General features: G+C 38.4%; 1 protein-coding gene across 9 annotated transcripts in view; it reads left to right on the forward strand.

Annotated features, from left to right (window-relative positions):
• SMARCA2 (SWI/SNF related BAF chromatin remodeling complex subunit ATPase 2) overlaps window positions 1-25,303 on the forward strand; it is a 163,819-nt gene that overhangs the window by 24,908 nt on the left and 113,608 nt on the right. For all 9 annotated transcript variants that reach the window (XM_074330501.2, XM_074330508.2, XM_074330503.2 and 6 more), the window contains exons 5-9: window positions 5,590-5,845; window positions 12,346-12,472; window positions 14,961-15,134; window positions 16,183-16,356; window positions 18,718-18,888. In XM_074330501.2, coding sequence (XP_074186602.1) covers window positions 5,590-5,845; window positions 12,346-12,472; window positions 14,961-15,134; window positions 16,183-16,356; window positions 18,718-18,888 — 902 coding nt within the window. The remainder of the gene's footprint in view (window positions 1-5,589; window positions 5,846-12,345; window positions 12,473-14,960; window positions 15,135-16,182; window positions 16,357-18,717; window positions 18,889-25,303) is intronic.

Raw genomic sequence — 25,303 nt, forward strand, 5'->3', positions numbered from 1 at the left:
CAAAACGCACTCCTCGAATCGGCTTGCTCTCCTCAAGCCATTCTGTTTGTTGATTTATTCATGTCTACCCCATTTTATTGTGAAAAGCATTCGGGGAGGCTTCCAAGAAACATACCTGGAGTGAACTAATTATGAAGTAGAAAATCACATACAAAGGGAAATAGAAATCGAGGCCAGGCTTGTAGGGGCCACCAGAGTTCTCCTGGTTGCTGCATCTGAGCTTCCAACATAACTCAAGTTTCCTGGCAGTCAGGAAAGGAGACAGGGTCAGGTACCTGATTCTCATCATTCAGAAGGAAGTTGCTTCCCAGTTCACAGAGGACAGAATACCCGTTTTTAACATAAGAGTATAAAGTAGATTTCTCATGTGGAATTAGTTTTTTAAATTATCGTTATCATAAGAGGCACTCACTGCAGGATATAGGCACTGATGACGTTTGTTCATAATAATTAGAGTAACAGAATCCACGCGGCCTACTTTTTACATACCCTGGCATCAAATCTGAAGCTGTGGCATTATGTCATGGGTGGAGACGAGATGGTCCTTGTATGGACTTCTGGTAGTCTGGCTTGATCCCACTGATAGGATTCAGAGGTGCAGGGGCTGTAGGATGACCTTCCATGGGTGTTGTTTTCTCTGGGTAGATTAAAGTATGAAGTTTCCGTTATCTGGACACTTGTACATAACAAATACTTCACATTCCTAATAAACACAATCCTGTGCATTTTCTGGATCATTTCCAGAAGAGAGGGCTCTGGTTTCTTTTTTTGTTTGTTTGTTTGTTTTTAACCCAGCTCCAGTGCCTCTGTCTTTCCTTACCAGGCCCCTGTCATTTGGGGGGAATTCGTTTTGTTACTCCCTACTCATGTCTTTTGTATTTCCAGGAGTCAAGCTTCATTAGAAATGAAAATATTTGGGCAGATAGTGTTTTATGACAAAGTGGGCAAGGAGGCCACGGAAGAAGGAGGAAAGAAGATACCTCCTTCAAATAGAGCAGACCCATCCCTGCCCCTGGGAAGGAGGTTGCATCTGACAGCATTGCTGAACTTTTCCCCAAATCTCAGGTTTCATAGGGAGATGACAACCTTACTTGACAAAGATCATTTATTTGAATTGGCTTTTAGGACAAGTCAAAATAAGGAAAAAAAATTTTTTTTAAGTTAATACTACCTTTTATTATTATTGTTTCTGTTCCTCCCCCCCCCCTTTTTAAATAAAAAGTGTAATTGCTTATAAATACCTCCACTAATATTTCAGGACAAAAATAAGTATAAGTATGTCCACTTATCTAGAGATAGCTGTGATTTCATTTTTCTTATGTCCCGTTTTCTAGCGTTATTCATGTGTGAAAAGTGTCTTTTTGGCTGGGGTGGTCTGCTCAAACCTACTTCAAAGTTATAAATCACCAGAATTGACATCATCATAGATACCACCAGAGAATTACAGTTTGACTGGAGGAATTGCACAACGAACAAATAACTCTTCAGTCCTTGCATGCTCTGGGCTCCACTCAGATATAACCTACCATTTTCCTTTTCATTTTGATTCATTTTTCCTTTTAGAGACTAAAGCAACATTCAAAATAGGAACTGAAAAAGGTTTGGGGGTTTTGTGGGGGGCAGAAAAGACCTTATGGTAGAAAGTAAAAGTTTTATTGTTAATTTTTTTTCAGTGCTTGTCCCTCTCCTGTTTCCCCTACTTTTTTTTAGTAATCTAAAGTTTCTTGGTATGTTCAATTTAAATACACTTTATTAGATTTAGTTTTTCAACCTGTGGAAACCACTTAAATCTTCGTTGAATGCACAGAATTGTTATTTGCATAAATATCTTGTGTCCTAGGCAAATTGGGAATTGAATGCACAGAAATTCTGTTCATGGGAGATTTACGTATTTTAATGAGTTTATTTCCCTGTTTCTTAAAAATCAAGCATAAGGGTGCATCTGGTAAAGACCCCCTCCTCTCTTAGCTGCCCTGGGATGCCCCTCAGGAGTGTCAGGGCATACTTCTTCCTTGACTTCTAAAGTGAGGCCTAAAGGGAAAGCAGACACATTTTGTACCTCTGACAATTGTTTACGTTGGAGAGGGAGTAGGAGATAAGCTAAAGAATGTAATTTGTCTTCCATTTGAAGATACCAGGGAGAGTCTTACTCATTTAGCAGACCAAGAGTGTCTGTTGTAGAGGTGATTTCTGTCAATAGAGAGCAAATCCAGTTGGGCAACTCAACTTTTATAAGCCGCCTGAGGGACAGGCATAAAACCTAAAGGATAGGTAGTGACACACTGGGCATGTCTAATTGCAGCAGGCTGTGTTCAGTTCCCCAGCCTCTGTAAATAGAAGTTTTTATATAATCTGTTGGAGGGAGTAGAAAATAGACCCACGCAGTAAATGATCTTGTGGTGTTTAGTTAGAAAAGGAGTTTGCTTGTGACTCTGATAGCAGATTCACAGGAAGCACATGGCAAGCCAAGTTATCGGAGTATTTGTGCTGAGTTGTATTAACTGTAGAAACATTTTGAAGTCTGCTATAGAAAGGAGGACTCCCAAAGTTTCCATCTGATACAGTACCAAATTTCCTAAAAGCCTTTTTTTTTTTTTGCCATGGAGTCTTTCTGTAAAGCTGAGCAATTAAACTAGGTTTCTCTACCTTCATGTCCTTGGTGGCAGTAAAAATGACAAGAGCTGAGGGTTTAGCGCATGGTCACATTGTCTCATTGAATCCTCACTACCCACCCTGTGAGGTGGGTGCTGTTATTATTGCCATTCTGCAGTTGAGAACACAGAGGCACATGGGATTGAGTAACTTGCTCAGGCTCACACAACCAGCAGTGACAGAGCTGAGGTGAACCTTACCGGTTCTTTTGGTGCCGGGTGCCTTAAATGTGCCTGTTTAATGCATGGCAAGTTGTAGTACTTTTTAAATGGGAGATTTGAATATATAAGTCCATGTTTGCATCTCTCTCTGCTTCTCAAGTTTAAGGATCATTCAACCAGATAAGGATGTCTTTACAGTTATCAGTTAAAGAAGGCCAGCCATGTATGTATCAGCTGTAGTTCAGAGTCATAGGCTGAAAATGACTAGATTCAGAACCAGGGGTATCAGACAGACATGCTCTGGATACCTTTTTTTTTTTTTTTTTTTTAATTAAATGAGGTTTTTAAAATAGTGACTTAAAAATACCTCAAGGAGTCATCATAGGCTTCTACATAAGTATTTACAGGCTGTAATGCTAAAGAAGAAAAGTGCCTAGAATAACTGAAACCTAGAAGTGCCTAGAATAACTGAAAGTGTAATACTATTGCACTGTTGTGGCTTTTGTTTTGTTTTTTAAATTTTTTTTTATTTTTTATTGGGGCACATTAAGGAGCAGTGTGTTTTTCCAGGACCCATCAGCTCCATGTCAAGTCGATGTTTTTCAGTCCATCTGGGAAAAGGGGGGGGGGGGGCACAGCTCAGCTCCAAGTCAAGTCGTTTTCAATCTAGTTGTGGAGGGCGCAGCTCACTGGCCCATGTGGGAATTGAACTGACGACCTTGTTGTTATGAGCACTGCGCTCTAACCATTGAGCCAACAGGCCACCTTGTTGTGGCTTTTGTTGATGAACTGTTTTAACTTTGAAAGGAGGAAAAACACTTTCAGAATTGAATTTAAAGTAATTATTATGATATTATCTTCTCAGTAAGACCCTGATTTTCTTTTTATTAAAGGTGGTGATTTTTTAGAGGGCTTAAATGTATTAAATTCATTATTTAGTATGCTTATACCAAGTCTTCAAACATATTTAATTCTACCAGTTTTTTGAGCTTATTAAGGAGATTCATAGAATCGCAGAGAATTAAAAGAAATATCAGAAATCTCTATTTCCTCTCTTTTGGCTAGATCAGAACTAAAGCAACCCAAATGAAAAATCTACTGTTTTAAAGAAATTTAGGGAAAAAACATTCTAAAGTGTCCCTGCATAATTTATTCCATTGTTAACCCTGAGATTTAATGTTTAGAAATTGGTTTCTTATATATGGATGAAAGAAACTCTAAATATAAAATACTATGAAAAGCTAAAAATTATGGAAAAGACCACCCATTCAGAAATAATCGGAATGTACTTAACTAAAAAGAATGTCTTTATTATGACAGCACATTTACAATGACTAGAATAAAAAATAAAAATAAGTGTTTTTACCTTAAGAATTTTTCATCAACCCCAGAACCAGGGCTACAGATTACTTTAAAAAGTTTTATCTAGCTCTACATCTTTGGGAAAGTTTTACCTAATTTCAGAAGGGGAAAAAAGAACAACGGTAAAACCGCATGCACGCGCACGCACGCACGCAAGTTTCCTAAGCAATTTGTTCTAGTTCTTCACATTCCTCCTGTCAAAAAGTTTGCGTATAGCCATCCTTGTATTGTCATTTAAGCCCATTTCTAAATGGTGTTTGCTGGAAATTGAATAAATATGTTTAATTTTTCATAATTTATGTCTTTGTATGGTTAATTATTAAGTTACTCTGAAGTATATGGACTTATTTTTGTTACTATTTAATAATTTTAACTTTTCTTGGAAAATATATTGAAAATACTTTGGAAAATGTCTGTGAGAGGTTTTAACATCTGCTCATGCGATTTTTGTTTTGATATTTTTTAGTTTACTAATTCATCTGGTAGCATCACTAGTCTTACTTATAGTTTTGAAGTAAAAATTCACCTAGGAGGAGAGATGGAATACTTCTTATTTTAAGTCTTTACCTACCAATTTAAACTTCTGAAATTAAATGCAAACAATTGCTTTAAATTAAGTGCATTTTGAGAAGCTTGCTGATTGTGTATCCCTTTATTCTGATAACATGAGAAAAATACTCTCCTTAATCTTAATATTTGCTAGTTTTTATTAGGTGAAATGAGCAGACTTTTTCCCTTATATTGAATGTTTTTAGAAATATTTTCTAATATGTAGTAAAAAAAAATAAGTTCTGAGATGCACTAATATGTAGTAAAAAAATTAAGTCTGAAATATACTTTCTGCATCGCTAAGGACAAATGCCTGCCCCTTTGAGTTCACATCAGAGGCCTGGTAAGCTGCTGGCTGCATTTGTAAAGCGTGGTTCTAACACAGGATTCTTCCAGGTTGGCTCTGAGGTCTGCCAAAAGGGGCTTGCCCTGCAGTGTGCAAAATGTGATTTTAGGACCACACCCAAATTGCATCTGACTGTTAGGTGACTCCCTTACTTTTTTGAACCCTGTAATTCTTTTTAAAAACCTACTGCAGGTCTACATTAAAAGCTGGCAGTCCAGTCCTTAATCAGTGTATTACTTAAGAGTCATTTTTGGACCATTTTCACTAATGTTCATTAGTGAATGCTATTTTCCTGTGGGGATAGATGCCAGATTCTTCTTTTTCTTTCCCCTTCCCGTTCCTCTCCTCCCCTCCCCTTCCCTCTCCTCCCCTCCCCCCCTTTTCATTTTCCTTCCCTTTTTTCTTCTCTTAAAACATTTACTTGATCCCATCACGGGACCCCAGGGGGGCAGCAGGCAGCCCGGTGTGGACACAGGGCAATGACCCGCCCAAGCTGCTCATGTTGCTCTTGTCCCACAGGCCCCGGGCCGGAGCTGAGTGGCCCGAGCACCCCACAGAAGCTGCCAGTGCCCGCGCCCAGCGGCAGGCCCTCACCTGCGCCCCCCGCAGCAGCGCAGCCACCTGCGGCCGCGGTGCCTGGACCCTCCGTGCCGCAGCCGGCCCCGGGGCAGCCCTCACCCATTCTGCAGCTGCAGCAGAAGCAGAGCCGGATCAGCCCCATTCAGAAACCCCAAGGCCTAGACCCCGTGGAGATTCTGCAGGAGCGGGAATACAGGTAATGCACCCCTGCCCCAAAAGGGGCTAAACTACTGTGTTCTTTCAAGTACCACTGTGTCTAGGGGGGTGCGATGTCTCCTAGTGTTGTGGTCATTCCTCTATGGGACAAAGGAAAGGCCTAAGGAAAATCACACAGGTCAAAACTCATGCTATGAGAATGATTTCAAAACAAAGTTGCAGAGTTTGTTTCCCATTGGGGTTGGAGAGGTGGGGGCCCTTTGATGGCTCTGGGGGACAGGACGGATTTTCACTCATTCAATCAGAAAACGTTTATCAGCTCCTGTGACAGGCACTGTATTAGGCACTGGATATGTGGAAATCAAAAGCCCAGCCTGGAATTCCTGTGGATTCAAGAAAATGATGATCTCACACCTAGCTTACGCAGTGCCATGTTCTAGTTTGTCAGCTTGTCCCTCAGTGATGACTATAAGCCCGTCAGATGTTGAGTGTTTTGTGTTGGCCTGATCTTCTGCTTAGTGACACAGCTCATGATACTAAAGCATTCTTTGGTAGGTTGGCATGATTATTCTTTGTTTTAATTCATGCATTTTTTTTGGTCTATGGCTTGGTCCAACTTTAGCAGTAAGTCCTATGTAAGTGTCTTCATAGGGGGGTCCTTATTTAAACTCTTCCTCCAGAAACTTAATTTTCACCAGATTTGACACATTTATCTCTACCATGGGTTGGCAAACCTTTTCTTTACAGGGCCATAAAGGAAATATTTTCAGGTTTGCGGGGCCTCATCGTCTCTTTCACAACTACTCAGTTCTGCCCTTTGAGTGAGAAAGCAGCCATAGATAATAATGGGCTGGCTATGTTCCAGTAAAACTCTATTTACAAAAATAGGCGAATTTGGCCCCACAGGCTGCAGGTTGTAGTTAGCAGACCCCTGATGTAGATAATTAATGTTAACCAAAAAGGGAGCCCAGTAAGTACTGAGTCAAAATTTAAACAAAGCTACGGTGGTGGTTTCTGGAGTTGGCCAGAAAGCATGCTCTGTCACTTAGCTAATTGTGTTACCTTAGTCAAGTTACATCTCTTCTGTGACTCAGTTTCTCATTTGTTTAAAGAGGGTAGGTATTAGAGTACCTCTTTCTTTTTGGGGGGAGATAAAATGACATTGAGACATTTTACACATATTAGCTATTATTATTATTACTTTCCCAAATAAGATTTAATTCAAAAGAAATTTTGTTTAAAAATTATAGGGAATGTTAGTAAATGTTTGGGCTTCCTTTTAAAACATGACCATAAACTTTATTGAAAAATGCGTGACTTACTTGTTATTAGATTAAAATACTAAGCTATCAGCTTTGAATTACTCTGAAACACAGTAACTTTTGCCATTAAATGTGTGTAGTTTTTTGGATGAAGAGTGTAACCTTAGTCTCATTACGATTACTAATCCTCAGTTCAGAGCTTTCATGTTGTTGTCTCCAGCATTTTAGATATTCCCTAGAGAGCTAGGGACTGACTCTTCAATGAGTGTTTCAGTGGTGATAGGCAGATTCTGTTGGGTGAGTAATTGTTGTGTTGTAAAATCAAATATCAGCATAGTATACTTATCTGGGGCAGAAAAACTATTTATATGCAGTCCTCTCTTTATGATGCTATTGATTATAAAAGAGTATTTTTTAAGACAGTAAATGGGACAGTGAGTATCATTTAGTTATTCTAAAATTCTGACTTCCTCAAATCTAGCATTTTTTTCCCTACCCTGAAGGCACAAAGCTACCACCAGTACCTTTATTAAGGCATGTGAAATGCTCTCATAACATAGACACTCTCTGGACCTAGAAATACATCTGGACTTTTGTCTTTTTTAGCCTGTGTTGTGTTGTATGTGTGTGTATTTTACTGACTCCTAGATTTTCTTGATTATTTTTACCAGATTTTAATTGCAGACCTTTCTTTTAGTGAGTTCATTTTAGTACCTTTTTTGGAAGTGATCTTAATGGATGAGCTCCCAAAATATACAGTATTAAGTATACTGTATTTAGCCTATTGGAGTGTGTGACAAGCTTTTGGCTTCCACTCCTGTATCAATAATAATAAAAAAAAGTATTAGTCAATATCTTTTAAATTCGAAGCGTTGTAGAATGTGATAGAATTGCTATTTTCCGTATTATTATTACTCAATAAATGTCTCCTCTTTTGTAAAGCTGCAAAATGATTGATCTGGCAACCCTGGGTCCAAAAAGCTGGTGGGTCCTTTGGAATGAAATTACCATGGCCATCTTGAGAAGCAGCAGAGGTCTGCACTGGCTGCACTGCAGGAGCATCTTTTATCTTCTTTAGTTATAGAGCAGTAGCTGGCTTCTGCGTATATGAAGATGAATTGTTCACCTGCCGGGATTAGGGTTAGATTAAGTTCGTGAGTCACTTGTAAAAGACAACAAAGAAACTCTTTTCCGTTTGTCCCTCTGAGAGACTGGCTTATAGCCTTTAGTACTGGTAACTGGAAGGGTCCAGGGAATCTTATTGTCTGATGAAGGAGTTGAGCAAGGTCTAAAAAAGAAAAAAGAAAAAATCACCTCTTTTACAACTTTATAAACTTATTTTGAGCAAAAATCATGTGTCAGAAATTCTTTAACAGATGTTCATTTCTTTGACCATTGTAATATCACTTACCTTGTCTATGAAAATTGAAAGGAAATTGTCAGAATTTTAATTTTTTTTAACTTTTAAGTCACTTGGTTGCTTTTCCTTGTTCATCATAAAATCAGGGTTTTGACAAATTGACCTTCTTTATTTCGTAATAGCATAAATAAATTTCTGCAAATGAACATTTTGCCTCAAATCTGTACAGTCTCTAGTTAAAACATTGTTTTCTCATTTAAGTTGGATCTTTTCTTTTTGACCATCTTTCTCTTATGATAGACCTTTATTACTTTTCTCTGTAGTAAGTATCAGAGATAGTCCTAATTCTTTTGTGTGTGTGTGTGTGTGTGTGTGTGTGTGTGTGTGTGTGTGTGTTTGGCACACTTTTTTTTGCCCTGTCAATATACTTCAGTTCTTCCATTTAGAGTTAGATGTTTGGCACAAGTGTTCCAGGAATTGTTACGTTAGCATGTAAACTAATACCATAAATGTTTGCATGGGAGATATTTTTCACATTTGCAGTTTATTTGAGAAGAGCATCTTTGAATTCTGTCAGCCTTCTTTGGTATCAGGTTAGAATTTAGTATGAAAACAGTAGTATATCCCCCTTGCTTCAGGAAGCAAGCATAGTCTGCTTACTGTGTTTTTTTATCCTGCCCTGGTATCCATTGCAACCCTGAAAAAGCTTTCTCAAAAATTGCCAAAGGCCGCTTTATCAGAAGAGTTACAAAAAGTCAGTCTCCCTCTCTCTTTTTTTAAAAGTGTCACTCAGCTCCTTGAAGGAACAAAATGTACCAGTGTCATTTTCTGTTCAAATAACTCTCCTACAGGAATCATAAACTTCTCCTCTGGACCTGAACAAATATCTGTTGCCTTTAATGGGACTCTTTTTCTTGCCAGAACAGTCACCCCTCTTGATTTACTGTTCAATCTGTATGAAAAACCTGAGTGACCTAATTCTGCTTCAATTTTCTGTGCTCGTGAGGACACTAAATGAGTCTCCTGCAGTTATGCAGTATTACCTCTGTTGTTGTTTCGGGAAGTTTAGAATCCTGAATCTCTTTATCAGACTGCCTGCTGAATCCCATTGCTAGGAAGATGAAATTGTCTGGAGAGAAGCATTATTTAAAATAAAGATTTCTATTAACAGCAACCCCCACAAAAAGATAGTTTTGTGTGTTAAAGAAGCCCCTCCTGTACCTTTGTCCCCACCCCCACCCCCCACGTGCTGAATTGAATGCATATAATTTTACTATGGAAACGACCCTTCCCCTACAGTTTGCAATTTATACTTCTTGTCTCCCTTTCCTAAGAAGAGATTCTTTTGTGCTGGGGAATCTGAAATTCGCTGACACATGACTAGGCCGTTTGGAGAAGCAGTCATTTCAGGAAGAAGTATACCTCCCCAGGTCCCCACCCACTCCAGTGCCCCAGTCACCCAACTCCATCCACCCGAGTTCCCCCCTCCTCACTTCCGCTCTCCACTCCCCAACTCCCACCTGCCCAGTTCAGTGTGATCTTAATCTCTGCAGTCTGTCCATCTGCCCTGAGATTATTTAGCCTAGTTCCATAGTCCTTGAGAAGATTAAGGAAGAAGCAGCTATTTCTTTCATTTAGCACCTGACTCACTTTGTCAAAGAGAGTAAACCAGAATACGAAGGCATGGTTTGGGTTCTGGGATTTTTCAAATGAAAAAGGTCCGCAATAAATCTAGAACCAAGGAAGTACAATAACATGTCGGCGGCCTCCATCTCACCCAATTATAACATTTAATTTTTCTTATGCTATGGCCTTATTTTACAAAAGTGAAATTGTTTCAGTTTAGTTTTTTTTCCTTCAAATTATATATTTGAAAAGAAAATTCACAATCGATTTTTCTCTTAATATCCTAATTGTTAAGATGTATCATCAGTTGGCTATATTTAGAGATTTTTGGCTAGGTGACTGTTTAAGAAATTGAACTGGATAAAGTATAGATGTTTGTTTCATACAGTGAAGAAAAACATAATAACCTCGTGAGTATCAATAGTAAAAGGAATATCAAAGAAAATTGGAAGAGTTTGAACAATTTGACTGAAAGAGTAATATGGTAAAAGTTTGTTATTGTTGTTTGAACTAACAAATGTTTAGTCTGTTGCACAGTTAAGCCATTTAAAAGTACTGTTGTTTGTGTTGGTGTGCATACTTGAAATAACAGCATGGTAACCATGATAATACTATAATAACACATTATGATGATAAATCATTCAGTAAATCAGAATCAATAGCATGTATGTACCATATAAAATAGGAATCTGTCATAATGTTGTTTTCAGTGAGTCAATGAAAAACAATGCATTTCCTTTACTATAACTTACAATTTTGAAGATGACATTTTGTTTTTCTACCTAAAGCAAATTAAGTTTTGAAAAACGCTTATTTTGATAATTGAGTTATATAAAATATTCATGTATTTTGCGGCATCTAAGTTACAGAAGGTTTTATTTTTTCATATGAATATATATATCATAAAGATGGACAAAACTATAATACTAATTGTTAACAAACTCTTTAATTATCAACTTTTGTAGTTGAGATCCAGGAATGTTCTCAGAAAGTGTATTTTAATTGTCTGCAGTGTCCCTGCAGTGGTTTTGGTGTCAGACAAAGCAGGGTTCAGTCTTAGCTCCCTCTTTACTAGCTCTGTGAAGTCTGCATGTTTCTTAATATCTCCAAACTTCTGTTTTCTCATCAGTAAAATAAGACCATTATACCTTGTAGGGGGGGTTTTGTGTGTGTGTGTGTGTGTATGTGTGTGTGTGTGTGTGTGTGTGTGAGAGAGAGAGAGAGAGAGAGAGAGAGAAACAGAGAGAGAGACAGAGACAGACAGAGAGAGAGAAATAAAATGGTGCATTAAATGCACTTCAATTAATGCAGTTAACCTTAAGTTTAATTTATTGCCTTTTTTATTACTGTTCTTTCTTTGTTGAAGTTTATTCCGAGACAGTTTTGCCCCAGATTTTGGGGGAGATAGTTTTAAAAATAGATTTAAATGGCATGTAATTATTTGTAAGAAAAGGATCTAGGTGAATTCTAAAACTGGTTTATATGGGTAGCAGTAATGGATCCCAAATGAACGAAGAAAGTGAGGTGCCTTTTATTTTTATTTTGCCTTTATTATGAGGAGCTACCTGCGGTTATATTTTTGATGGTGTCTAAAATGAGAATCCCCAGCAGAAACTCTTAGTTTTTAAATACTGTTTACGTTGCTATTTGCTGCTGCCCCAAACCTGATTTTTAAAAATGCCTAATTTGCCTTTTCTTTTTTCTCCAGCAAGCACTGCGCACAAAGGAAGTGGCTGTGGTTGGCAGGGCTCTCTCTGAATGTTTTGGGTTGGCTGATTTCTGTGACTTCAGCACCTAAAACTGCTCTTGTTCACTCAGCTTTGACAGCCGTAGTCAGCAGCATCTTGGCAAGGAGGGCAAATGGCCCCATTGCCTTAGGACAGAACCAGAAGTTAGAAAAGAAAACTGTGTTTCAGCCCTGCACTAGGGCTGGCTGGGCGTTTGGGAGCAAGTCAGATTTTCCTGCCTCTCATTTTCTCTCTCTGTTCAGAGTGAGCAATGGCACTTGATTTTCCTCCTAGATACATCATGAGCTTTCTTTCCTGGGTGTTAGAGAAAGGTTATGTACAAGACCAGAGTGTTAAGTAAGGTATAGCATCTGTCTGCATGAATGCCATGGTAGCTATTCTCTGTTTAACATCAGAAAATCTAGTTGGGTGTCAGAAATCAGCCATGAGTGTCCGGAACAGGTTTTGCCATGAACTTAAACCTAAGATTATTGTTTACCTTTTAAGACTAAATTGTAATGTATTATTTCCACCTCTCCTGCCCCTATTTTATTATCTCCTTTAGACTTCAGGCGCGCATAGCTCACAGGATACAAGAATTAGAAAATCTGCCTGGCTCTTTGCCACCAGATTTACGAACCAAAGCAACCGTGGAACTGAAAGCACTTCGGTTACTCAATTTCCAACGTCAGGTAATACCTTTTCCCCAGCAAATCTGAGATGTAGGAAATCAATGTAACTGTGTGAGATCTGTGTGTTTCCTTAAGTCTGTTCAATATTGTTATAAAGACATAAACTTAGTAAGATAGTGTGTCTTTTAGACCAGCAGCATAGAACTTAAAGTAATGAAGATGAACTGCTTATTACTCTGTTTTTCTCTTCTGAACATCAGAGACATTTTTTTCTCCTGCATTATGGTTTACAAAGTCCAAGTCATGGCATTTGTTACCGTGGATGAAACCTTGAGAACAAATGAGATAGCTTGTGTTTGCCTTTATGACTAAAGAAAAAACAGTAAGGTAGTAGATTAGACACAAATGTATATAACCTTAGCCATGACCATGAAAATAATTGTAACAAGTATGATAGCCATTCTACTGAATTAATACCACAGCATCTATGGAAATACACAAAACTGTTTTGTAATTGTTGATTATTCATCACAAGACAAGTTTGGATCCCATCAGACCCACATACTGACTAATCAGTGAATTATTATATATTGTTCCTGCTATGGTTCTTAATAGTCACTGACTAATACGAGCTAGCATTATGATGTGTTTTAGAATTGCTAACTCAGTAGGAAACTAGTGGAATGAAATAGAGCTAATTTCCACTTTGGTGAGTTTTGCGTTGTGAACCCAAAAGGTGCAGGTCTCCTGGTCTGCACACCGACTCATTCAGCCAAAAGAGTGTGTTTGTCGCCAGTCAGATGGGTTTGTTTGGTGAAGGTCTCTGGGCATGCAAAAGGAATGAAAGTAGTAGTTTGGAAGTGTTGAATTGCATGACTTGGTCTGTTGGTGGATGTGATTAAAATCACTTGCTTCTATCATATGAACTTGGGAGTACATTTACCTTATTGGTTATAACATCATAAGAGGGAATCAGTGTGGCTGGCTGCTGCTTGGTCATAGGTTTGTGAGAGTAGACTAGATGTTAAATTAAACAAAATAAAGGTACCAGAGGATAAGGGGGGAGAGGGGATGGTAGAAGAGGGAAAAGGGGATCACATATATGGTGTTGGAAGGAGAACTGACTCTGGATGGCGAATACACAATGCAATGTATAGATGATGTAGTACGGTATATTATAGAAATGTACAGTTGAAACCTATGTAATTTTATTAACCAATGTCACCCCAATACATTTAATTAAAAAAAAAAAAAAAAAAAAAAACTTGGCCATAGGTTTGTGAGAGTAGATGAGAGCTTAAAAAAAAAAAAAAAAAAGAGAAACTCTTGAGTTCCATTTACTTTCTTGTAGGTGACTTCATACACTGCATTGATAAAATGTTAGATACAATTTTGTTAAAAGGATAGTATCCAGGTATGTTTTTAGGAATAAGATTATCTTCACTATCCTGGGCTCTCATACTGCTCTCTGATTTTTGCTTGCTATTACTGAGAAAGCTGTTATCTGAGGAGTTTCCCAAAGAAATTAACTGTAATTGATACTGATTTCAGACTCAATAGAATTATTATTTTAATGTATATTCCCGATTCCCACTACCTACCACCACATAACCTATAATATGGGTAAGTAATTATATTTAATATTTATGATAATCTAAAAAAAGTCCATAATATAGAATAAAATTTGGATATCTAGCAAAGAACATCATTGTTAGGAGTGGGAGGAAGCCAATACTAGTATTTCCTATTTTTTTTTTTTAATTGAAGTTTGTTGGGGTGACAATGGTTAGTAAAGTTACATAGATTTCAGGTGTACAATTCTGTAATACATCATCTATATATCATATTGTGTGTTCACCACCCAGAATCAGTTCTCCTTCCATCATCATATATTTGATCCCGTTTATGCTCATCTACAATCCTCCTCCCCCCTTACCCTCTGGTAACCACTAAACTATTATCCTTGTCTATGAGTTTTTGTTTCTTTATTTGTTTGTCTTTTTCCTTTGTTGTTTTTAGTTTTATGTGCTACATATCAGTGAAATAGTATTTTCCATCTTTTATATGAAACTATGAGTTAACATTGAGTATCTGGTGCTATTGTACATGAACAAGAAGTAATGTCTTTATTCTTTTTGCAGAGCATCATTAAATTAATCTTTAAACACAAAAAGAATGTTAGCAAGGCATTTAAAACAAAGTAAAAAATATTTAAAGCTTATTAACTAATTGGTATCATTAGAATAATTAAATAGAATGAATTACCTTATTTGAAGGCCAGGACATCTACTGTTTTCTTTGTTTTTACTTTTGCAGTGCTGCTATAATTGTTTTTTTTATGAATTACTTGGAAAGAAAAGTTAGACCATTTTTGAGAATACCACATACATTTGGTATGATTTAGTCCCTTCATTTTCCTAAAAGGCCAACTGTGACTGAGAAACTTGTAGAGTCCCCATTGTGCCTCCACTAAATGGAAACGAGAGAAGGGCAGGGTTCCGGAGTGCCCCTGTTTGGGGACGCTCTCTTACTGCTTTCTTCTTGATAGTTGAGACAGGAAGTGGTGGCCTGCATGCGACGGGACACAACCCTCGAGACGGCTCTCAACTCCAAAGCGTACAAACGCAGCAAGCGCCAGACGCTGAGGGAAGCCCGCATGACTGAGAAACTGGAGAAGCAGCAGAAGATTGAGCAGGAGAGGAAGCGCCGGCAGAAGCACCAGGTATTTAGGCCTGGGCTTTGCATTTCCTCATGTTGACAGGGATGTCCGACTAAGTAATTGGGTGGAGTCAGAACAATTAGAAATATGTACTATTGTGGGCAATGAGGGCCTCACAGAACAGAAAAGTTCCTTGGAGCTTATGTAGTCTCACCATACTATAGGCGAGGAAACTTAGGCCAAGCCAGGTAAGTGGGCTTTCTTAATTCTAACCAGGTGTCATCTTCATAATCCCATGGAAAGCTGCTGACTGGATGGGTTTCCTAGACCAAAATCCTGGGAAACTTGGAAAAGGAAAGAAGAAAGCAAAAAGTTACTTTTATAACAAATATAAATATGGTACCCAGGGCTCTTTGAAGGGCCCAGTTAGAGGTTTCACAGGGGGCAGATATTTAAGAACATTTCTTTCTAGGGGTTTAGAAATATTTTGATACAGGATTTGATTCTGTGTCATAATCCTGTAAGTTGTATTTGTTTTTCTGTGTTCAATGTAATGCCTAGCTTAGTTTTGTTTTTAAAAATGTTGGACTTTAGTTTAAATAAGGGTACACATTTCCCCTCCTTTATTTAAAAAGTGTATACAAATTATGCATGGAGGGTTTAGCTCCCTATAAAACCTTGAGTCACTATTCTAAAGTGTTTAAATTAGAGCAGAAGAAACATTTATAACATAATTCTTGTCGGAGAGACCTACCTCCCTCGGGTTTATTTGAGAGTGATTGGTTTTTAGTTTTGTCATCACCATTTTGCAGGTCTCTCCATTTTTGATCTTTCCATTTTCATGTGGCCACACCCTCGAAGCTTCAGAGACTTCTCTTTCACAGCTCGGCACTAAACTGAACCTTGAGAGGTCATCTTTCCCACCAGCCCCATAGCCCATAGCTCAGCTAGAGAGACACATGCAGGCATCCATCCCAAAGTAGTCCCAAGTTTCTAGTCTTCCATTGTTGTTAAATACACACTGAGAGTTTTCTTGGACTGCCTTGAAACCTCTTAGGGCACTGGGAGGTGAATTTTAAGTATTCTCTTCACCCCTCTTTGGATCCTTTAGGAATACCTGAATAGCATTTTGCAACATGCAAAAGATTTTAAGGAGTACCATCGCTCTGTGGCCGGGAAGATCCAGAAGCTTTCTAAAGCCGTGGCAACTTGGCATGCCAACACGGAAAGGGAGCAGAAGAAAGAGACAGAACGGATCGAAAAGGAGAGGATGCGCAGATTGATGGTAAGGTTCCCCCTTCCCTCCCCCCCCCCCCCCCCCCCCCCGCCTGCAGGAACCCAGGAACGTGCTCCCTTTGCATCCTTCTATATTCAGGATGTTAAATGTGCCACAGAAAAAGGAGAAAGGAAAAGCTGCCTATGGAATTTGAATACGTTCCTTTGAACTTCGCAGTGATGGAGTAAAAACATCCTCTCTTTCCGAGACAAGTCATGCCACAAATCTTGGGCTACAGCTGAAGAGTATAGTATCCGCATGTCATAGTGTGGCATTGCCGTTCAGATTATAGTTTCCCACAGAAAAGCAGGTACTATATCTCTCAGGAGTTTTGATAACCATATCTGGTAGGATGGAAATGACAGTAAGTGACAATATTTTTAAAATATTGTCTCTTTGAGTCTAATGGCGCAAGTTATTTTGAATGAATATCTTATTAGGTTGTATCTTGGAATCTAAGGTTTTTGTGTTTTTTTGAAGCCCTTGTCTTTTTTTGTTTTTACAGCAGAAATTTTTCTCCAGCAATGTAAAAAGTGATTGTTAAGTGAGTTTTGAAATGTTGCTTTTTTGTTTACAGCCGGGGTATTGTCAAAGGCTATCCAGAGATCATTATTTTTGCACCGTCATTTTTTCATGGATATATAACACAGAAAGGATTGGTTTATATTATTGGCCGGTGTATTTGGTTTTATTGACTTTTTTTTTGGAATTGGACCTTAGAGCACACCATGGATTTTTGCAAAAGTGTATATGATCTATAATGACCTGTAAATTCTGTCTGGGACATAATGCCTGCTTATTGCATGACCACATAAAGTCATTAGCCTCAGCCTGTAATTATATCCTCAGAAAATTCCAAGTGTCTTCCTTGCTGGTAATCACAGTTTGCATTTTGTTTTCATTAATTTTTTGGATTTCAGAAAGTAAACAGCTTATTTTAAAAGGCTCTGTGTCTAGGTACTATACTATATCCTGGAATTTCTCATGCCTCGCTCTCCTTTTTTGGGAGGGAGAAGACTGCCCAAGAAATTTCTAACTAGCTAGGGAGACAGTTTTATAGTAATTTGAGCAGTAAGCAGTAAAATTTGTCTTATTTAACTGAAGTGAAACTATATTAGAACTTCAGTAACAGATTGGTTTGACACTAATGATTAGGCATTTGCAAATCATTAATTTTTGCAATTAAATGATGCAATATACAGATAACAGAGAAACTGAAGTTTTTTATCATTCTTTCTTCAAGTGAGATCAACCATAACCAAAAGCAATTAGAGTTATAATAGCATTTGAGGTTCATGCTCATCCACGGGGCAGAAAGCAGCCAGACTGGGTGATGAAGCTGCTGTCACTTGAGCAAATGCCGGAGTGACACCTCGGGACTGAATGAAGATCCTAAGCTTTTCTGTAATGGAGCTGCCTCTTAAAGATTTTGCAGCATGTTCCTTTTGTCCTGCATCACGTGAGGAAAATATTTTTGAGATGTCCTTTTATTGGAACATATAAAAAAGATTTCTCTTGAAATGGCTCAGAGTACATCAGAGTTTTTATTCCATTTAACCTCGTAATGTTGCTTAATGGGAGGTGGAGGTGGGATTTATTGTATCTGTTTTATTGCTCCGCAGTATCAGACTTCAGGTGCTAAATGACTTGTCCGCAGCCACCAAGGCCCATAACAAACAGTACTGATATGTGACAAAACTCCCCCCAAATTTGACTTTTCCTGTCAGCCATAGTGTTTGTAATGCTTTTAAGTATAAGAAGTTATTTGTTCAGTGCCTTTTTGATCCTTGCCGTTCGAAGTACTTAATGAAATATTTATGAATGAAAGGGTATTATGTCTGGAATTTGCTTCCGGACAATCCAGTTTGGGATTGGGGGAAGGAGGTTAGGGGAAGGGTAGAAATAAAACAGGAGTCATCAGGAGTTAGTATTTGATGCTTGGTGTTGGTTATACGAGAGATTATTCTATTCTCTCTACTTTTTATTGTATTAATATTTGTATTTGAAAATTTCCAAAATACAAAGTTAAGAATAAACTTCATATGGTGCATTGTCAAATCTTAACATTTGTTGTGTGCAGTTAAAGAAACAGAAGAACAAAGAGTTAACTCAAGGGTGTTTGATCACAGCTCATAGTGTGGTTATGTGTCCTGACTTTGCCGTGCACCCTGGTGTCCTGGGATGCCGGCATCATACTGCCATGTATTCCCCCAGTCGCAGACTGTGTGTGAACTCTTGTGGCCTGGGAAAATGCAGTTTGCTGCACTCACCACCAGTCAAACTTCAGACTGTCAAGAGGAGGGATGAGGGGTAAAAGGTGTCCTCTGAACATTTTTATTATGCTCTGATCACATTCTTCTTTCCTAACAGGCTGAAGATGAAGAAGGCTATAGAAAACTGATTGATCAAAAGAAAGACAGGCGTTTAGCTTACCTGTTGCAGCAGACTGATGAGTATGTGGCCAACCTGACCAACCTGGTTTGGGAGCACAAACAAGCCCAAGCAGCCAAAGAGAAGAAGAAGAGGAGAAGGAGAAAGAAGGTGAGTGCTTTCCTGGTGGCAGCGGAGGTGCAGATGTATGGTCAAGGAACAGTTTAAGGCGTGGATTACTCTCACAAGTGCTCCTTACCACACTAATGCAAGGTTTAGGTTTTTGAATTGCAAACATTGCTTAGATCAAAGGGTGTGGCATGGAAGAGTCGGTTAGGTATACTAGGCAACAGATCGGAGATGAGGCCATAACGGACAGAATGTATTCAGCTGACACGATGCAGTTCATATTTCCCTTGTTTCATACAGTATTTAAAAATTAAATGCACATGGTCAATAGGAAAAGGAAAAATACGGACACAAATAAGTGTTCACTTAAGGATCATGACAGTGTGGCAGGGGACTGCTCCGTTAAGAAACGAGTAAAAATTAAGAAGAAAATGCACTGTACAGATTGAAAGAAGCCAGAGAAAGATGCAAGAGATAGCTTTGGGATACTTTTGGAACAAATTTCAGCCTGTTTATATGGACAGATAGCAATGCCAAAATTGTTCATTCAGTTCAGCTGGCCTGTGTCATGCTAAGGTAAGTGTGCAGGTCAGGGTTTTAGGTGATTACAGAAAACAGTAGTCTTATGTAAAATATGTCCTAATTATCACGAGAAGTGAAGGGTAAGATTTAGAATTTCTGCTCTGCAGATATTCTATCTCAATTCAAGTGTAACATGCCAGTGTAAGCCTGTGAATTTAGCTCCTCTTTGAAGCTTAAGTAGTTTGGTAATTTAGTTCTTGGTTGATATTTCATTTTCATGGTAAATTCTGATTGGCTGGGGTACAAACATCAACAGGAAGTCTTCCTCAGAATTGTGAAGATTGAGGATTGGTAGCATATAATCATTTATTCTCTGCACTGAATAATTTGAAGAAAATGTTTTTCCAAAAATAATTAATTTCATGGCTCCTGAATTCTCGTACCGGTTTCATAACTAAGAAGGTAGAATAAATGATTGAGATGGTGCCTTCTTACACCTGATTTCTTTAGTATAAGATAGCTTCCCTTATTGTGAAGTTGAACGATGGATGACACAGGGCTTGGATTTAGACATTTCAGTGGTGAAGAATACCTCATTTTCTTGTCAAAGTGGCATTACAGACTTTGCAAAATTCCAGCTCCCAATTTCTGACTTAAAAAGACGTTTTCAGAGTTCATGAAGAGCACATAGGCAAACAGATACACTGCTATAATATTCCATATGTGGCATATCCCACAAAATGGCACTTTTAGTTTTTCCTAACCCAGCCATGTATTTTGCAGAGGTTGTCACAGAAAGGTCACTGTTAGTGTTTTTAGTATTAAAGTTAATATTCTACATTTTTTTGTGAATAAAAGCTAATGGCCCAAATTTGAGCTTTTGGCTTATAATTAGTAGATTCCTGCCATGGTATTCGATCGTTATCTCATCATGGGCAAAGAAAGATACATAATCGAGTGACAATGATTATGCCTTTATTTTTGTGTTAATCCGTACAGAGCAGGAACCTGTCACAGTATTTCTCATGGTGCTGCCAGCTCTGCTTAATCTATTGGTTGGCTCTCTACCTCCAAACTCTTGCCTTCAGGTTTGCTAATGGCACTTAACTCTATTTTATGCATTTGCTCAACAACTATTAACTGAACACTTACTATGATCTAGGCAGTGTGCTGAATGCTGGGGGAGAGAGTGTAATGGTGAGGGAGCAGCACTCTTCCCCTCTCTCTCAATTTAATCAGAGAGAAAGAAGGACACAGACAGACAGACATTAATCAAATATGTACCTAAATATATAATTATAAACGATAATGTATGATGTGAAGGAAAAACACTGTTAGTCAAATTGGAGATGGGGCCTGATTTCCTGGCAGATGAATAATAATACCAAAGCACTTTCAGTCTTCCCTGCGTATATCATCGTGGTGATCTCACATGGTTGAATGTGCAGAATTATTACATCATTGTCAGCCCTTTACCTCTCCCCTGGCATGCTCTCAGGATGCCTAGCATTTGAGCCCTCAGCAGGTCTAAGGAGGACAGGCTGTATTTCCTTCCTGGGCCATCTTGCTGGGAGAAATGGGATAAAGAAAGAAACTGGGCCCCTTCCAAGTCCTTCCTGAAAACTGTCTTTCACGCGGCTTTGAGACTTAGTTCAAAGTGAATTGCCCCATTCCAGATGCACCTTTATGCCAGTGCAAAGAAAATGCATGCTTTCGAAAGCTGATTACTTCACACTTTGGTTTATCTGTAGTTCTTCTCCCCTCCATTAGACTGAATGATTGGGAGTTGCTTGTTCCAACTCCTTTGTTGAGGAGGGAAACTGAAGCTTAAATATTCTGTGCCATCCCTTTCAGTATTTTTCCATAGAATTGAATGTTATGCTGTACCTGTCTGCATTTTTTTAAAATTAAGAACGGCATCAAAGGTCTTTGTTTTGAGAAAACCTTTTTTACCTGGTGAACTAATAGCACTGAGCTGGAACTATGCAGATAAGGACGAGTATGATGGACCTTGTAGTTTAATTGGAAAGGGATACTTTTTACTCTGTGTTAAACTCATGTATAATTTTTTTAAATAGCCCCAGTGTGAAAGACAAGGCCTGTTTTTTTTTTCCCTTTGGGAGTTTATTGTGTTTACTTGTTGTTAGTGAATGATAAAGGGGTTCCTTTAACTAATAGGGGGATTCTTTTAGTCTGTCACAACCTTGTTTAATTTACTATTCTCTCCATTAGAACAATTTCTATGAAGTATGTACATTTATAAATCATCCCGAAACTTCTTCTCAGCCTGGTCTTCCATTAATGCCCTTGAAATGGAAGAAAAAGAAGTAAACTGTATGCATCTACTTAAGTGTTAGAGGAGGAATAATTTTTAAGGAATTGAAATCCCTAATTATGTGAAACCAGTCTCCGCAGTGTGCCGGGATGAATGCACTATTATGTGCACTTAGCATGACCTTGAGGTCTCCGTCCTCTGCCATGATTGCTCTCTAACATTTACGGGGGGACTACTGGATAAAAAGGGGGAGGGGGTTAGCTGAAGTCACCAGGATGTGTACAAATAGGATTGGTTATGCCAAATTAGAAGATTGGACCACTGTCCAAATCCTACTAGCACAGTCTTTTAAATTCATAACTGCATAAGAAAACCTATCCTGCTAATTTGCTTATTCCCGTGTAGGATATTTCATTAAAAGATCTATTATCTAGTGCTTCCGTCTTTTTATCTGTCAGAAGGTGATAGGAGCAGTACCTACCCTGTTAGGGTTACAGGGAAAAGTTTCTCTAAAGCATTTAGAATGTTCCCTGGCACCTGGCAATTGCTCAGTAAATCTTAGTTATTTTACCAAGTAGCCCTGTGGTATACGTGTAGGCTCATGATTATTGAAATGCGGTTATAAGTTTTTTGGAAATGAAGTCTTTCCCCTTATTGTATATTCTCTGTGATGTTGAGTAAATAAATAGCCACGATTTTATTTCTAGTTGACGGTTAATTGAACATTGTCTTTTAGGACAGTGACAGGTTCTTTGACTACTGAGGCATGCAGTAGGAAGTTTATTATTTCTGGTGGACTCTGCTTACTGCTCCCCACCCCAGCTCCTACAAAGAGAATTTGTCATTGTGTGGCCTCTAATTTAGAATGGTTTCTGGTGATAATAAGGTATGTCTTGTCTTGCAGGGTTTTAGGGTGCATTTTTCCTTAAGCTGTGGTGAGGAGTCCATGCCACCTCCTGACTCGAACCTACTGCTTAGAAGTCTAGCCATTTCAGGGATTCAGCTTCCCGAGCTGTTGACTTGAGGCTGAACATAAATATTTAATTCCCTCTTTCGAATCTCCCAATGAGGTATATACCAGCAGACCCATATCCTCGTTACTGACTTGGGACATTTCTTGGAAACCCGTGATACTGATAGGAATATACTCAGAATCCACAAGGGAACACTGTGCCGGATCTTTTTCATTGTGTTTGCTTTTCTTTCTGATAGCTCTTTTATTCTCTCTCTCATCAAGCACAATCATAAGCAAATCGCAGGACTGAACGTTCTGGAAGGAGGGAACCTGTCCATCATAATGTAGTGATAGGAAATGTGTTTTTATCCATTTTAGATATCAAGAAATCAGAAAAGCCTTTTAGTATAATTTTTTGTGAAAAGAGCATCAAATGCAAAGTGGTGATGTTGTTCAGACATTTGTTTTAAATTCAAGTTAATCTCCGATTCTTTTTTGTTCTTTTATCTGTCATGTTTCCCCCAAAGATGATATAGTTTATTGCGGCTTTCCTATACAAGGAGATTTTCTTAGGTAAAAGAAAGGTTCTTAGGTAACTCTGGGCATTTGAGTGTATCCACTGTTGTAAAGATAGGTGAGCACAATGCCACCATGATTAGATTTATTTGATTAGCTCAGTGTCAAAATGGGTGAAACCAGAGGTTTGGATCAAAGTCCTGCTTAACTGGATTAACCAGTTACTTGAGTCAAAATGTTAGACTTGGTTTTCTCTGCAAGGCACAACCAAAGCAATATGCAATTGCCTGTTAATTTGATATTCTTGGCTATTTTTTATTGCCTGATCCCCTATCTTAATGCTCAAAGGTCCACTTAAATGACAGTAAAAATAACCCAAGTGCTTTCTGAAAGGTTAGGTTTCCATTGAAACAGAATGAGTTTTTAAGATGCCAGCACATTTGAATGTTGTTTCAGTGTATTATAACAACACCTGCTGGGGAATAAAATGCATTCATTTTATAATATTGATTGTAAAATATTTGGTATACAATGGTTTCTTTACAAAATGAGGCTGTTTGTGGCCTGTGTTGTAGTAATCTAAATAAAGTGCCCCATTGAAATCTATTTTCTTGAGTTCAGCTTAAACGGAATTTTCATGTTCAGGGATTTCTTCCCCTTCTTGGTCCTATCACTGATTATTTTATACAGTTTCTTCAAGGAAGATGGGTAGCTATGAGCATAGCTTTGTTCCTGAACATTTCTTTATGGAAGGAATGAATTGACATTGGCCTTGGAAATTAGGAACCCAAATTGTCTTTATGAGTAATTTGTGTCATGACTAGGCTAATTACCCTCCTCCCTTCCTCCATGAACATAATTAGTTCCAAACTTTTTTCAGGTAGGAAGAAGCCAGTACAAAGTTCCTTTACTCCTGATTAATGGATGAACTTCAGTGTTTTGTTTTTAATCAGTGGAACTAAGCCCAGGCATCAGCCAGTAATATTGATAGGATGTGCTTGCAGTCACATAATACCAGTAACTGGATGTGAAAATTCCTCAGGCAGTGGGAGACATGGTAGCAGCTACTACATCAGCACCAGGCCATTTCACCAGGTGCACAGAAACTGAAAATGTGAAAAGTTAGCTCAAACAGTTACCACCAGTCGCAGTCTGTTTGGTGTTCATCTTGAACCTGAAAAAGGGAAGGTTTTTGTTTTTTTTGTGTGGGGGGGGGGTCGGGGGGATAAAGTACCAGTTTGATGTGAGAACATGAATTTATGAAAGAAAGCACACCAACCAGAAATCTTCACCAATCTGAAGGAATCCAAAGCATGATGGGAGAACTTGGCATCTCTTGCCATAGAGGAGACTGCCACCTGGCTTCCACCTCATATAATAACATAGCTAAATGGAGTGTAAGAGCAGCTTTAGAGTGCTAGTTCAATGAGGAGTTGTGTATATGTTCTTAACTATTTTGGCTTGCAAACGTGGACACCTAATCACAACAATATAATTTCATTGAGCATATGTGTTGTTCTTGTTGCTTGTATTCATTCATTCATTCACAAAATAATTTATTTAGTCTTTTAAGTGCCAGGCACCCTTGTAGGTATAGGAATACATGAGTGAATAAAACAGACAAAAATCCCTGACCTTGTAACCTACTGAAGCAGTTTTCAGACAGTGCTATAGCCAGTCTTATATACACATAAAAGAATAGCTCTTGGACTATTGTTGATTCTTGTACATTGTAGAGATTGGCGCTCACAATGTATATCACATGTGACATTGAATTGTACATATTGAAATAGTGACTCAGTCCTGCAGCAGCCCTGTGCTGTACGAGGAACTGTTACCCCCTGATTTAAGGGAACCAAGACACAGAGATGATTTGCTCAAGTCCACACGGCAAAGGTCTCTTGCATTTGGTGATGCAGCTGGGGTTCAAAAGCAGGTCATCTAATTCCAAAACCAAGTTTCTTAAATCTAATATTACATTGCCTCTCAAATTTGAGACCTAGTGGAATTTTAAAAATCAGTTGAGAAGATTTTGAGTAATGAAAGGGCCTGACGATGAGGCAGTTTTGAGATAACACACTGCTAGTCTGTAGCATATCCAGAGAAGAATATCCTTTAGAACGGTTTTGGTTCTATTATTTATGGTCCTTCAAGCTTTTTAACGTATTATTCATTGAAATGGGGATCCA

Source organism: Rhinolophus sinicus, chromosome 16 (assembly GCF_057876585.1).
Source record: "Rhinolophus sinicus isolate RSI-liver-muscle chromosome 16, RSI-T2T, whole genome shotgun sequence".
Classification (NCBI taxonomy): domain Eukaryota; kingdom Metazoa; phylum Chordata; class Mammalia; order Chiroptera; family Rhinolophidae; genus Rhinolophus; species Rhinolophus sinicus.